This window comes from Hyla sarda, chromosome 3 (assembly GCF_029499605.1).
Source record: "Hyla sarda isolate aHylSar1 chromosome 3, aHylSar1.hap1, whole genome shotgun sequence".
Classification (NCBI taxonomy): Eukaryota; Metazoa; Chordata; class Amphibia; order Anura; family Hylidae; genus Hyla; species Hyla sarda.
The window spans coordinates 308,175,952-308,190,119 of record NC_079191.1 but is presented as its reverse complement, the minus strand read 5'-3'; the positions used below and the strand labels follow the sequence as shown (position 1 = coordinate 308,190,119).

Sequence of the window (14,168 nt, the reverse complement as noted above, 5' to 3'; positions counted from 1 at the left end):
TGCATTTTTTATGCAAACATTTTTAGCCTAAAGTATACCTGCGTGTTATACGCCGATAGACTGTTTGTGACCACGCAAAAGCCGCTGCAGTTCAATGATTTAAAGCGGGCGCTTTAAATCATTGAACTGCAGCAGCTTCTGCCTGGCCAGAGTCCCACTGCCACTGCCCAATTCCCTCCCCGTCCCCGGTTTTATAGTTATATGTCCCGCGACCATTGCCCAATTCCCTCCCCGTCCCCGTTTTATAGTTAAATACCCCCTCACTGTGCGCTGCATAATGACGAGTGACGTCCTCAACACAACGTCACTCGTCAGTCAGTGCGCGGTGCACAGTGACAGATCAGAAGACCGCCGGAGCATGAAGGACCGCAGTCCCCAGGGCACATGTAACTATAAAACCGGAGACGGGGAGGGAATTGTGCCGTGGCGGCGGAGGGATATTTAACTATAAAACGGGGACAGGGAGGGAATTGGGCCATGGCGGCGGCAGGATATTTAACTATAAAACCGGTCACGGGGAGGGAATAGAGCAGCGGTACTCTGGCCCCACCGAAGCCACTGCACGTCAATGACTTAAATTGCTTGCTTTAAATCATTGAACTGCAGAAGTCACCAGAAACAGTTTATCGAGGTACACCTGAACACGGTACACCCCGATAAATACGGTACATAAATAATCTTACTGTACTCATTTTTATGGTGCTTTATTATTAATGGACATAAAGTTACATCCAGCTCAAAGATGGTGCTGGATGTGTCTATTGTTTACATCCTGCTGTAATGGCTGGGATCAGATAACTTAGAGAGAGCCCAGCAAATTATATCTTTAGATACCCAAGACAATAGAGAATGTGACATTAAGGTGTTAGAGGAAGGGACTAAACTGACAAAAAAGCAAAACATTAAACAAAAATATAATTATGTTTTTTTTTTATTATGTCATTGAGAAATACAACTTATCCCACAAAAAAAGCAAAACCTTATACAGCTATGTCGACAGAACAATAAGAGTTGGGCTAGGTTTTTTCAAGCATTTTTTGGAAAACTGCCACTGCAGAAGTGAATACATTAGGAAGAAGTATAAATCCTTCCTTTATATTTCTCATTCCTCTTGAATATACTTCCTGCTTTGGCTCAAAAACTACAGTTGCATTGTTCCAAGAAATGCAAGAAAAAAAATCTGTGTGGAAACCTAGCCTTATGGAGGCAACAATGCAAAAAAAACAAAAAAAAACTGTGGTCTTTAATGCCAAAATACCCTTGGTCCTGAAAAATAAAATAATGTATAACATTGAAGGGATATTCCACCCATAGGAAGCTTATCCCCTACCCAAAGGATAGGGGATAAGATGTCTGATGGCGGTGGGCCCACCGCTGGGACCCTCCGTGATCTCCGTGCAGCACTGGGTATTCTGTTCCGGGCTGCTGCTCTAGTCTCTAGTCCGAGACTAGCAATAGGCCCCCCAAATGATCAGACATCTTATTCCCTATCCTTTGCATAGGGGATAAGATGTGTATGGGTGGAATACCCTTTACACATTTACAAATGGATAAATTATGAATCAATGGATTATATTTAATCTGAAATATAATAAAAAATGTTTTCATTACAGAGCAGCCTGAACCCGGAGAAAGGCTTGGGTGTAGCATCATTAAGTGTTGTCTATGGATGTCTAATATTGTCTTCGCTTTTTCTACCTCCAATCATTATTAAGAAAATTGGGTGCAAATGGACAATTGTCATCTCCATGTGCTGTTACATCACTTATTCCATAGGAAACTTTAAACCAAACTGGTACTTTTTTTTATCTTTGAATGTTAATAGTTTTCTTGATATTTGTTGATCTGTGTTTCTTTAAAGCCACTATTCCAAAATCCCAAATGATCCCCTATTCAAATTATAACTTGCTTGTCGGTGGGGGACAAACCACTGGGACCTCCACAAATCCCAAAAATGGAGGACAGTTGTCCTCCAAACAAATGGAGCAGCAGCTCACATGCATGGCCAGCACTCCATTCATTCTCATTGTGTCATACAAACATTGCCAAGTTAGATATGTTCACACGCCGAAATGTCCGCACGGAGAATCTCCACTTGGACATTTAGGACAATGCGGAATATGGCATGGAAATTCCAACTTGTGAACGTGGGCTTAGCCCGTACAGGACCCAGGCCGTATGGATACGCCTTCTGTACCTGGGTCTTAAGGACCCAGGTGGTACCTGTACGCCCGTGGGACTTTCGGTCCCTGCCGCACGCCGGACGGGGACCGGGCCGGGGTGACTGCTGATATCGATCAGCAGGCACCCCACGCAAATGCCCAGGGGGGTCATCAGACCCCCCCCCATGTCGGCAATCGGCGCAAATCGCAAATGAATTCACACTTGCGATTTGCGCCAATTCCGGGTCATACGGGTCTATAGTGACCCGATGACCCGGAATATAAGGGGGGTCGCGGTTGTCCATGACACCTACGATCCCCCTGAAGGGATAGGAGTGAGGTGGCAGGGGTGCCACCCCTTCTATCCCTGCTATTGGTCGTCAAAAGCGACGACCAATAGCAGATCCGGGGCGACGGGGTTAACTTTCGTTTTCCCCGTTCTGCCCACCCACAATAGGCTGGGCAGAACGAGGAACCGAAGGGGACCGGGTGCCGAAGATCCACTTACCCGTCGGTGGATGCTGCGGGATGCTATCGGCTGCAGTGATTGGCGCAGGCAGCATGTCGTGCGGCAGAAGAGGACGGCTCGATGGATCCGATGGATGCCGGTAAGTTGCCTAGCAACATCTAGAGGGTTACAGTCTGAGACCACTATACTGTGTATAGAGTAAAAGAGTTCAAAACGGGTCTGGATGCATTTTTGGAGAGTAATAACATCGCTAGTTATGTATACTAGATTTATAGGGACAGAACGTTGATCCAGGGATTTATTCTGACTGCCATATTTGGAGTCGGGAAGGAATTTTTACCTCTAGTATGAGGGTTTTTTGCCTTCCTCTGGATCAACTCAGTAGGAACTCAGTAGAGATATAGGTTGAACTTGATGGACTCTGGTCTTTTTTCAACCTCATGTTACTATGTTACTGTAGCCCTCCAGATGCTGCAAAACAACAACTCCCAGCATGCCCAAACAGCTGTTTTGGCATTCTGGGATTTGCAGTTTTGCAACAGCTGGAGGTCTAGAGTTTAGAGACCACTGCACAGTGATCTCTATACTGCCCTCTAGATCTTGCACAACTACAACTCCTAGCATGCCCACACAGCAGTTTGCTGTCTGTGCATGCTGGGATTTGTAGTTTTGCAACATCTGGAGGTCCACAGTTTGGAGATCACTGTGCAGTGGTCTCTAACTGTAGCACTCCAGATGTTGCAAAACTGCAAATCCCAGCATACCCAAACAGCTGTCTCGGCATGCTGGGAGTTGTAGTTGCCTACCTCCAGCTATTGCATAACTACATTGCCCAGCATCAGTACATGCTGGGAGTTGTAGTTTTGCAACAGCTATAGGCACTTTGGTTGGAAAATACTGAGTTGGGTAACAGAACCTAACTGAAGTTTTTCCAACCAGTGTGCCTCCAGCTGTTGCAAAACTACAACTCCCAGCATGCACGGTCTGTCAGTACATGCTGGGAGTTGTAGTTTTGAAAGAGCTGGAGATTTGCCCCTCCCCCCCCCCATGTGAACGTACAGGGTGCATTCACACGGGCAGGTTTACAGTAAGTTTCCTGCTTCAAGTATGAGCTGCGGCAAATTTTTCGCTGCAGCGCAAATTTCTAGCGGGAAGCTCACTGTAAACCTCCGCCAGTGCAAATGTACCCTAAAAACACTACACTACACTAACACATAATAAAGGGTAAAACACTACATATACACCCCCTTACACTGTCCCCCCCCCCCCAATAAAAATAAAAAACGTATTGTACAGCAGTGTTTCCAAAACAGAGCCTCTAGCTGTTGCAAAACAACAAATGTCCAGGCATGCTGGGAGTTTTGCAACGGCTGGAGGCACCCTGTTTGGGAATCACTGGCGTAGAATACCCCTATGTCCACCCCTATGCAATTCCTAATTTAGTCCTCAAATGCGCATGGAGCTTTCTCACTTCAGAGCCCTGTCGTATTTCAAGGAAACAGTTTAGGGCCACATGTGGGGTATTTTGGTACTCGGGAGAAATTGCACTACAAATTTTGGGGGGCTTTTTCTCCTTTTACCCCTTATAAAAAGGAAAAGTTGGGGTCTACACCAGCCTGTTAGTGTAAAAAAATAGAAAATTTTACACTGACATGCTGGTGTTGCCCCATACTTTTATTTTCACAAGTGTTAAAAGGAAAAAAAGAGTATGGAAATACCCCATATGTGGGCGTAAAATGCTCTGCGGGCGCACAACAAGGCTCAGGATTGAGAGCGCACTATGTACATTTGAAGCCTAAATTGGTGATTTGCACAGGGGTGGCTGATTTTACAGCGGTTCTGACATAAATGCAAAAAAAGAAATACCCACATGTGACCCCATTTTGGAAACTACACCCCTCACAGAACATAACAAGGGGTATAGTGCACCTGAACACCCCACAGGTGTTTAATTAAAATTCTTCAAAGTTGGATGGAAAAATGAAAAAAAAAAAAAATGTTTTCACTAAAATGCTGGTGTTGCCCTAAATTTTTCATTTTCACAAGGAAAAATAGGAAAAAAAGCCCCCCAAAGTTTGTAACCCCATTTCTTCTGAGTAAGAACATACCCCATATGTGGATGTAAAGTGCTCTGCTGGCGCACTACAATGCTCAGAAGAGAAGGAGCACCATTGGGATTTTGAAGAGAAAATTTGTCCCCATAGAGCCAGAAAATGAAAAATTCTATTTTTCATTTGCACAGCCCACTGTTCCAAAGATCTGTCAAACGCCAGTGGGGTGTAAATACTCACTGCACCCCTTATTACATTATGTGAGGGGTGTAGTTTCCAAAATGGGGTCACATGTGGGGGGGGCTCCACTGTTCTGGCACCACGGGGGGCTTTGTAAATGCACATGGCCCCCGACTTCGCTTCCAACCAAATTCTGTCTCCAAAAGCTCAATGGCGCTCCTCCTCTTCTGAGCATTGTAGTGTGCCAGCAGAGTACTTGACATCCACACATTGGGTATTTCCATAGTATGCCATGTGTTTTTTTTTTTTTGCTGTTCTGGTAGCATAGTGCTTCCTAAATGCGACATGCCCTCCAAAAACCATTTCAGCAAAATTTGCTTTTAAAAAGCCAAATGTGACTCCTTCTCTTCTGAGCACTGTAGTGCGCCAGCAGAGCACCTGATGTCCACACATGGGGTATTTCCATACTCAGAAGAGATGGGGTTACAAATTTTGGAAGGCATTTTGTCCTATTATCCCTTGTAAAAATTTAAAATTTTGGGGAAAACTAGCATTTTAGTGAAAAAAAAATCATTTACACATCCAACTTTAACAAAAAGTCGTGAAACACCTGTGGGGTGTTGAGGCTCACTGGACCCCTTGTTACATGCCTTGAGGGGTGTAGTTTCCAAAATAGTATGCCATGTGTTTTTTTTTTTTTTTTTGCTGTTCTGGCACCATAGGGGCTTCCTAAATGCGACATGCGCCACAAAAACCATTTAAGAAAAACTCACTCTCCAAAATCCCACTGTCGCTCCTTCCCTTCTGAGCCCTCTAGTGCACCCGCCGAACACTTGACATACACATATGAGGTATTTCCTTACTCAAGAGAAATTGGGTTACACATTTTAGGAAGATTTCTCTCCTTTTACCCCTTGTAAAAATTCAAAAACTGGATCTACAAGAACATGCGAGTGTAAAAAACTGAAGATTTTGAATTTTCTCCTTCAATTTGCTGCTATTCCTGTTAAACACCTAAAGGGTTAACAAACCTTTTGAATGTCATTTTGAATACTTTGAGGGGTGCAGTTTTTATAATGGGGTCATTTGTGGGGTATTTCTAATAAGAAGGCCTTTCAAAATACTTCAAAACAGATCTGGTCCCTGAAAAATTTTGATTTTGAAAATTTTGTGAAAAATTGGAAAATTGCTGCTGAACTTTGAAGCCCTCTGATATCTTCCAAAAGTAAAAACATGTCAACTTTATGATGCAATCATAAAGAAGACATGTTGTATATGTGAATCAATATATAATTTATTTGGAATATTCATTTTCCTTATAAGCAGAGAGAGCTTCAAAGTAAAAAAATAAGCTACATTTTCAATTTTTTCATCAAATTATTGAATTTTTCACCAAGAAACGATGCAAGTATCGACAAAATTTTACCACTAACAAAGTAGAATATGTGACAAAAAAAAAAACAATCTCGGAATCAGAATGAAAGGTAAAAGCATCCCAGAGTTATTAATGCTTAAAGTAAAAGTGGTCAGATGTACAAAAAATGGCCGGGTCCTACAGTGAAAATTGCCTGGGTCCTTAAGGTTAAGCTGGAACCCCCACTGATCAGCTAGTTATCGCTTATCCTGTGAATAAGGATATCTTTGGCTCTTGGGTTAACACTTAAAAAAAAAGGCAACATTGTAACAAACTTTTGCATACCTCAGTAGAACAAGCAAATAAAATAAAAAAATAAACTACTTAAGACATCTTTTTAGGTGAAAATGTCACCCAACAACTATGCTTAAAAGGGGTACTCAACTGGAAAACATTTTTGTTTAAATCAACTGGTGCCAGAAAGTTAAACAGATTTGTAAATTACTTCTATTAAAAAATCTTAATCCTTCCAGGACTTCTCAGCTTCTGTTATGATCCACAGGAAGTTCTTTTCTTTTTGAATTTCCTTTCTGCCTGACTACAGTGCTCTCTGCTGACACCTCTGTCCATTTTAGGAACTGTCCAGACTAGGAGCAAATCCCCATAGAAAACCTCTCCTGCTCCGGACAGTTCCTAAAATGGACAGAGGTGTCAGCAGAGAGCACTGTGGTCAGGCAGAAAGTAAATTCAAGAACTTCCTGTGGAGCATAACAGCAGTTGATAAGTACTGTAAGGATTAAGGTTTTTTAATAGAAGTAATTTACAAATCTGTTTAACTTTCTGGAACCAGTTGATTTAAAAAACATTTTTTTCCAGGGGAGTACCCCGGGTGTCTCTGAAATGCATAGCATATATGTGATATTACAATTTACCTTCATGTTTGGATTTAATTGAATAAGATTTGAGAATAAAAACTTACAAGCTATCTTCTACCAATGTACAATCATGTTTTTAAATCCAATACGAATTGGCATTGTTCACACAGTGGAATTATAAGGCATTTTTGTAATCCAAAACCAATATTTCCTTTTTAATGCCAGTTTGTACTGCACACTAGCCATGGCAGGCTTCGGTTGAACTCTGACAGGAAGAACTCAAAAAAACTGGTTACAAAGTCCATCCGGCACAGTGCTCGCTCTCTCTTCCAGCACCTGCGACCATGCAGCCTGCATTAGCCGTGGCTTCCTGGAGCAGGCCAGTGCTGGGCAGTGTTCCAGCTCAGGCAGGGGCTAGGCAGGCAGAACAGGGATTGGTTTTGCTGATTTGTCTGTAGGTTTCCCATTTTCAGTCCCAGATGGTGTAAACTGAAAGTGGGGGACATTATAAGTGATGCGAAGTGTAGGGAGAGTGGCCATAGCCTTTTCAGAGGTTACATGTCCCTATGGCTATAAAAAAATCTAAGAAAAAGAATCCATAATTTATAAATGAATGCTAAGTACGAAAAGCTAACCTGTCTTGTGTGCATAAGAGAAATTAATTATGCAAGAAGGTCAGCTTCTTTTTACATCTTTAGTAAAAATGACAATACACTGCAATACAAGTTGGAGTAGTGGATCTGCTGTACCACTGGGGAAAGCTGCACCAGGGAGCGGAGTCTAAGGAGCCGCTGGTTTTCACCAGAGCCCGGCATAGACTTGCTGCGGCAGGCAAACTCCCAGGTCGCTACCCCTGGTACAATTAGCCCAGAGTGGCGGCCAAGGTGAGGCGAGATGCAAATGCTTAAGGAAAACTCAGAGTCAGGGATTGGCAGGAAGGTAAGCGCAGGCGGCAAGGTAAGTGGTCAGGAAATGTAGAAAAACGATACTGGCACACGGTTAGACAGGACACTGCAAGGAATGCTTTTTCAATGGCTACTAGGCACAAATATCTGAGGGGGGTCAAGAGGAAGTACAGACAATTTATAGGGTAAGCGCCCAGCAAGGACCAATTAACGGTGCGCTGGTCCTTTAAAACTCAGAGAGCAGGCGCGCACGCCCTAGGAAATGGGTATGCGCACTCCGGATGACAGAGGAAGCAGAGGAGCCAGGAGAGCGGCGAGGTAAGTAACCGCCGGCTGACTGAGTGCGACTGCAGCCTGACATGCAGCACTGCCCGTCCCTGAACTAGTACAGGGAGATGGGCTGTGAGTGCGCCTGCGGCCAGCATGACCGGCTGTGGGGCGCCTCATAACAACAATAGCATTGCAGTATATTGTAGACATACTGTACAAATAATTGAATGGGTGCATGCACAAATCCTCTACTAAAAAGTGTTAAAATAAAACAAACAAACTCAGGCATCTCAGAGCTAGGAATGAGTGGAGGGGTAATGCAATGCGATGCAATGGTAAAAACTGTGATAAATATGTCTATATTTTATGATAATCTGCAATGAATAACCAATGAACAATGAATTATGTGGTACAAAAGGCATGCATGAGAATTTAAAAAATAATTTCATCATTGTTGTATCATATATTTATTTTATGTTTACATTGGTTTAATAGCTGGAATTTCACTTCAATATTGTACTTCTAAGGCTACGTGCACATCAACATTAAAGGGGTACTCCGGTTGAAAACATTTTTCTTTTTTTTCTGGTGCCAGAAAGTTAAACAGATTTGTAAATTGCTTCTATTAAAAAATCTTAACCCTTCCAGTACTTTTTAGCAGCTGTTTGCTACAGAGGAAAATCTTTATTTTTTTAAATTTATTTTTTGTGTTGTCCACAGTGCTCTCTGCTGACACCTGATGCCCTTATCAGTAACTGTCCAGAGCAGGAGAAAATCCCCATAGCAAACCTATGCTGCTCTGGACAGTTCCTGACACAGACAGAGGTGTCAGAAGAGAGCACTGTGGACAACACAACTTTTTTTTTTACGAAAAGTAAAGAATTTCCTCTGTAGCATACAGCTGCTAAAAAGTACTAAAAGGATTACGTTTTTTTAATAGAAGTAATTTATAAATCTGTGTAACTTTCTGGCACTAGTTCCTTTAAAAAAAAAAGTTTTCCACCTGAGTACCCCTTTAAACTTCCTTCAAGGAACCTCCATACACTGAGTATGTTGAAACAGCAGAACATGCGCGGACAAATAAAAGCTGCCAGAAGTAATTTTCTCTGTTTTCTGTTCAACTGACACCAAACAGTCATTCAAACTGCCCCCATTAAAGTCAATAGGATCTGTTGGGACCCGTTGGTGTCTGTTGTGCAATAGACCGTTCAGCTCAGTTTTTTGACACTCAAATGGACTCCCTAACAGAGCACCCAATGCTAATGTGTACAATGCCTATTTATTTTACTTATCATTACCAATAACACTTCATATTTTTGTCATACTGACAGGTATAGTTTAATAATTACCTCAGCAATTCTGGGTATTGGAGCAGGGCCATTATGGGCATCAAAATGTACTTATCTCACCATCAGCGGAATTAGGTTTGCTAAGCAGAATGGCAGAGAAAAAATGGACATTGTGAACCAATATTTTGGCTTGTTTTTCCTAATATATCAGTCATCTGGAATTTGGGGAAATCTTATTTCATCTCTAGTACTTAATCAAAATCCCAATAAAGGTAAGTTCATTTAATCATAACAAGGCTTAGAATCAAACACCATTTTATTAATCTTATAACTTTGTATTTTAGTTCAATATTTATAATGGAGCTCTTCGAGTTCAACCAAGGTGTTGAACCAACACTACCTTGAAGGCTTCCTCTGATGGAATTCTTAACACAGATTTATATGTACATTTTGGGGATTGTAAGGTTATAGAAGCTGTGTTTGTACCAAAATCTGTATCAGGTTAGATGTGTTTGATTGCTTTTCTACAATAATAGTCAGCTGATCACCCACTGCTGTTCTAATGGTGCGCGACATGCTCAGAACTTTCTGTTCTTTATTTTGAGACATGGAAATGCTTACTTAGCCAAATACGGTCTTAGGGTGCATGCACACCACGTTTTTGCTATACAGTTCCCGTATACGGTTTCAAGTTAAAAACCGCACAGAACCGTATAGAAAACCGTATGCATTGACTTAACACTGTATTTCAAACGCATCATCCGGTTTAGTCCATTTTGCGTCCGTTTTTTTACCCGTACCCAAAACCGTAGTCTACCATGTTTTTGGGTCCGAGTGAAAAACCATATTAAACCGTATATGTTTTTTTTTTAACATGGAGTCAATGGGAACCGTACAGAACCGTATGTGCATACGGTTCCATCTGGTTTTCACATCCGGTTTTTGACTTTGCACAGTTTTATTTCTTGGAATTTGAATCAAACATGTGAAACTTTATTCAAAATGGAGTGAGAAGTTAAAAATGTATACTTTTTTTCTTAAAAAACAGATGCAACTGGACATCATTTTTCAAACCGTATACGTTTTTTAACCGTATACGGGTTGAAATTTGTACACACATTTTGATACAGTTTAGTCAGGTTTTGAGGAATCTGTTTTTCATCAAAAACCTGATGCGGGAACTGTACTGAAAAAACGTGGTGTGCATGCACCCTTAGTTGTGTCACCACTGTTCGCAGAACAGAAAGCTCTGAGCAGCGGAACCAGCACTGTCTGAACAACACTGGTAGGACATTGTTGGCAGGCAATTACATCGTTTTTTATTTACTCTAGTCACCCTGAGCGCTTTTACATTTTAAAATATTTGTTCACACTGACCTCACTCACTGTCTTATTAGTAAGATAATCTTAGTTGCCCAGAGCAACCAATCACACCCCAGCTTTCCTTTTACCAAAGCAATAGGAGAAAAGGAAGCTGAGCTCTGATTGGTTGCTATGGGCAACAAAAATAATTTTACTATAAGACAGCTCGATAACTCTTCTTTTTTTATTTTTCTTAAAATAAATCAATCCTTTAAGGCTAACATATATGTCTTTTTGCTGTACACAATAGTGCAGACTAACCTGCCATTCCATACTGCAAAAAAAACAAACAAACAAAAAACACACACAAAACGCAGTGCAAACCCAGCCTAATACAGTACTCATTTTTTTGTTCTGTTTCAGTGGCAACTGATAATATAAGTTACTCTTACTGCGGAGCAAATAATTGTCCCACATCCACAACTGAACTTAGAAATACTACAACACTAGCTTCTGGTGTATCAGACATGCTGCGTTATACTCTGATGGGCATTTATACAGGTAAGTGTCCTCCAATATTACTGTAACAGTCATATTAGAAAATAATCTTACAATTTATTTTTATGCTTTTAAAGTCCCCAAATGGGCCAAGTATAACCCCTTCAGGACATTGGACATAAATCCCCTGGTGTCCTGGTACTAATCACACCAGAATGTACATTTATGTCCTAAGCGACGGTCTGACTATAAGGCAAGAGCAGAAGTTGTGCTGGCTTTATAGCCTATAGGGATGTCTGCTTTCATCAGCCATGCACTTACAGTCAGTGAGTATGGCAATCTCTTTGTCTTTCACTCCCTATATTCAGTCCCTTTCACGTTCATGTCACCTGCACCTCAAAAGCATCTCTAGGATTCGCTCTTTTTTCACTACTGAAACTGCAAGAACTCTCATTATTGCTTTGATTCACTCCCGCCTTGACTATTGTAACCCTTTACTAATAGGCCTTCCCTTTTCTAAACTCTCCCCTCTTCAATCCATCCTCAATGCCGCAGCCAAACTCATCTTCCTCTCCAGCCGTTATACCGATACCTCCTCCCTGTGCCAGTCACTACACTGGTTACCAATTCAGTCCAGAATACAGTACAAAATCCTCAGTCTCACACACAAAGCTCTCCACAATGCTGCACCTCCCTACATCTCCTCTCTCATCTCTGTCTACCATCCTACACGTTCTCTCCCCTCTGCTAATGATCTCACACTAATGTGGTACCCGGGTGGTGACTTTGGTAGGGACAGTAGAGACTTGACTTGTAAACATAGATGAGACTATTAGATGTGGCTGCAGACTTGTAGGCTTTGGCCTACAGCTAGTGTGGAGACTACAGCCCTATACATATATATATATATATATATATATATCAGTGACTGGACTAAAGCTCATTGGTAGCTGGTTGCCTGTGGTTACCTGTGCCTCTGGAACTCTGGGTATCAGGTGATCACATATCACATGACCTTATCACATGTCCTTAGAAAGGTCCTATACAGTTTAAATATCCTAATAGCCTTTGCACATAGTTTATATTCACTTTACAATACCGATAATAAACATACATAATTAATGTACAATAGAAATCATAATAATGACCTAGGGGGATCCTGCTGGAGAGCCTTGTGGACTTGAGGGACTCTATCTGAGGGGACTTTAGTAACTGTACAGAACCATGTTCTGTACCGGGACACTACACCAACATCTTCTATAATCCGAACCTCTCACTCCCGGCTCCAAGACTTCGCTTGTGCTGCACCAGTTCTCTGGAATGCGGTACCTCGATCCCTCAGACTCAACCACAACATCCACAGTTTTAAATGTGCTTTAAAGACCCACCTCTTCAAGCAGGCATATAACATTCCCTAATTGGCTTCCACTACTACCACTTTGCCCCTTTTGAGACCTCTGGGTCTTGGAGATATCAAAAGCTTTATATTTGACAGTCTCCCCCCCCCCCCACACACACTCTTAATGCACTTTAGACATTTGGAGCAGGGGTCAAGTCCTGGAAAAAAAAGTGTGGGAACTCACCCAAGATTTCTAATACAACCTCCCCCCGCAACGTCAAGTTCCGCCGTCCCGCCCCCTCCCATAGACTTGCATTAAGGGGACAGGCCGTGACATCACAAGGAACAAAGCCATGAAGTCATGATACTCCGGCCCCTGTATCGCCAGTCATTACGCACAGAGCGAGTTTGCTCTGTGCAGTGATGACAGCGGGGTGCCACAGCCAAGATCACGGGGGTCCTCAGCGGCGGGCGCCCCCGCGATCAGACATCTTATCCCGTATCCTTTGGAATAATGATTAGGTTTCTAGGGGAGGAGTACCCCTTTAAGTACCAGGGCACCAAGATGTATATTTACATCCAATGGGGGAGATTTATTAAAACCTGTGCAGAGAATAAGTTGACCAGTTGCCCATAGCAACCAATCAGATCTTTATTTTTTTTAAAGGCCTCTGAGAATGAAAGCAGCGATCTGATTGGTTGCTATGGGCAACTGCTCCACTTTTCCTCTGCACAGGAAATATCTCCCCCAATGTTCTTAAGGGGTTATCATTCTGATAATACACTGTAACAAAAACCTCCTTATGTACCTATCATCCAGATAACACACTGTAAGAAACCTCCTCATGTAATCTCCTTATTACTGGGGTGACACACTGTAACAAACCTCCTCCTCATGTAATCTACTTACTACTGGGGTGACACACTGTAACAAACCCTCCTCATGTAATCTCCTTACTACTGGGGTGACACACTGTAACAAACCTACTCCTCATGTAATCTCCTTACTACTGGGGTGACACACTGTAACAAACCTCTTCCTCATGTAATCACCTTACTACTGGGGTGACACACTGTAACAAACCTCTACCTCATGTAATTACCTTACTACTGGAGTGACACACGCTTTAACAAACCTCCTCCTCATATAATCACCTTACTACTGGAGTGACACACAGCAACAAACCTCCTCATCATGTAATCACCTTACTACTGGGGTGACACACTGTAGCAAACCTCCTCCTCATGTAAACACCTTACTACTGGGGTGATACACAGTAACAAACCCCCTCCTCATGTAATCTCCTTACTACTGGGGTGACACACTGTAACAAACCTTCTCCTCATGTAATCTCCTTACTACTGAGGTGACGCACTGAAACAAACCTCCTCCTCATATAATCTCCTTACTACTGAGGTGACACACTGTAACAAACCTCCTCATATAATCTCCTTACTACTGAGGTGACACTGT

General features: G+C 42.2%; 1 protein-coding gene across 3 annotated transcripts in view; it reads left to right on the top strand.

Moving 5' to 3' along the window:
- The window catches only part of LOC130362475 (protein unc-93 homolog A-like), a 93,797-nt gene that overhangs the window by 43,196 nt on the left and 36,433 nt on the right, over window positions 1-14,168 (top strand). For 2 of the 3 annotated variants that reach the window (XM_056567021.1, XM_056567020.1), the window contains exons 3-5: window positions 1,614-1,795; window positions 9,598-9,827; window positions 11,281-11,418. In XM_056567021.1, coding sequence (XP_056422996.1) covers window positions 1,614-1,795; window positions 9,598-9,827; window positions 11,281-11,418 — 550 coding nt within the window. The remainder of the gene's footprint in view (window positions 1-1,613; window positions 1,796-9,597; window positions 9,828-11,280; window positions 11,419-14,168) is intronic. The other variant, XM_056567022.1, reaches the window with a different exon arrangement.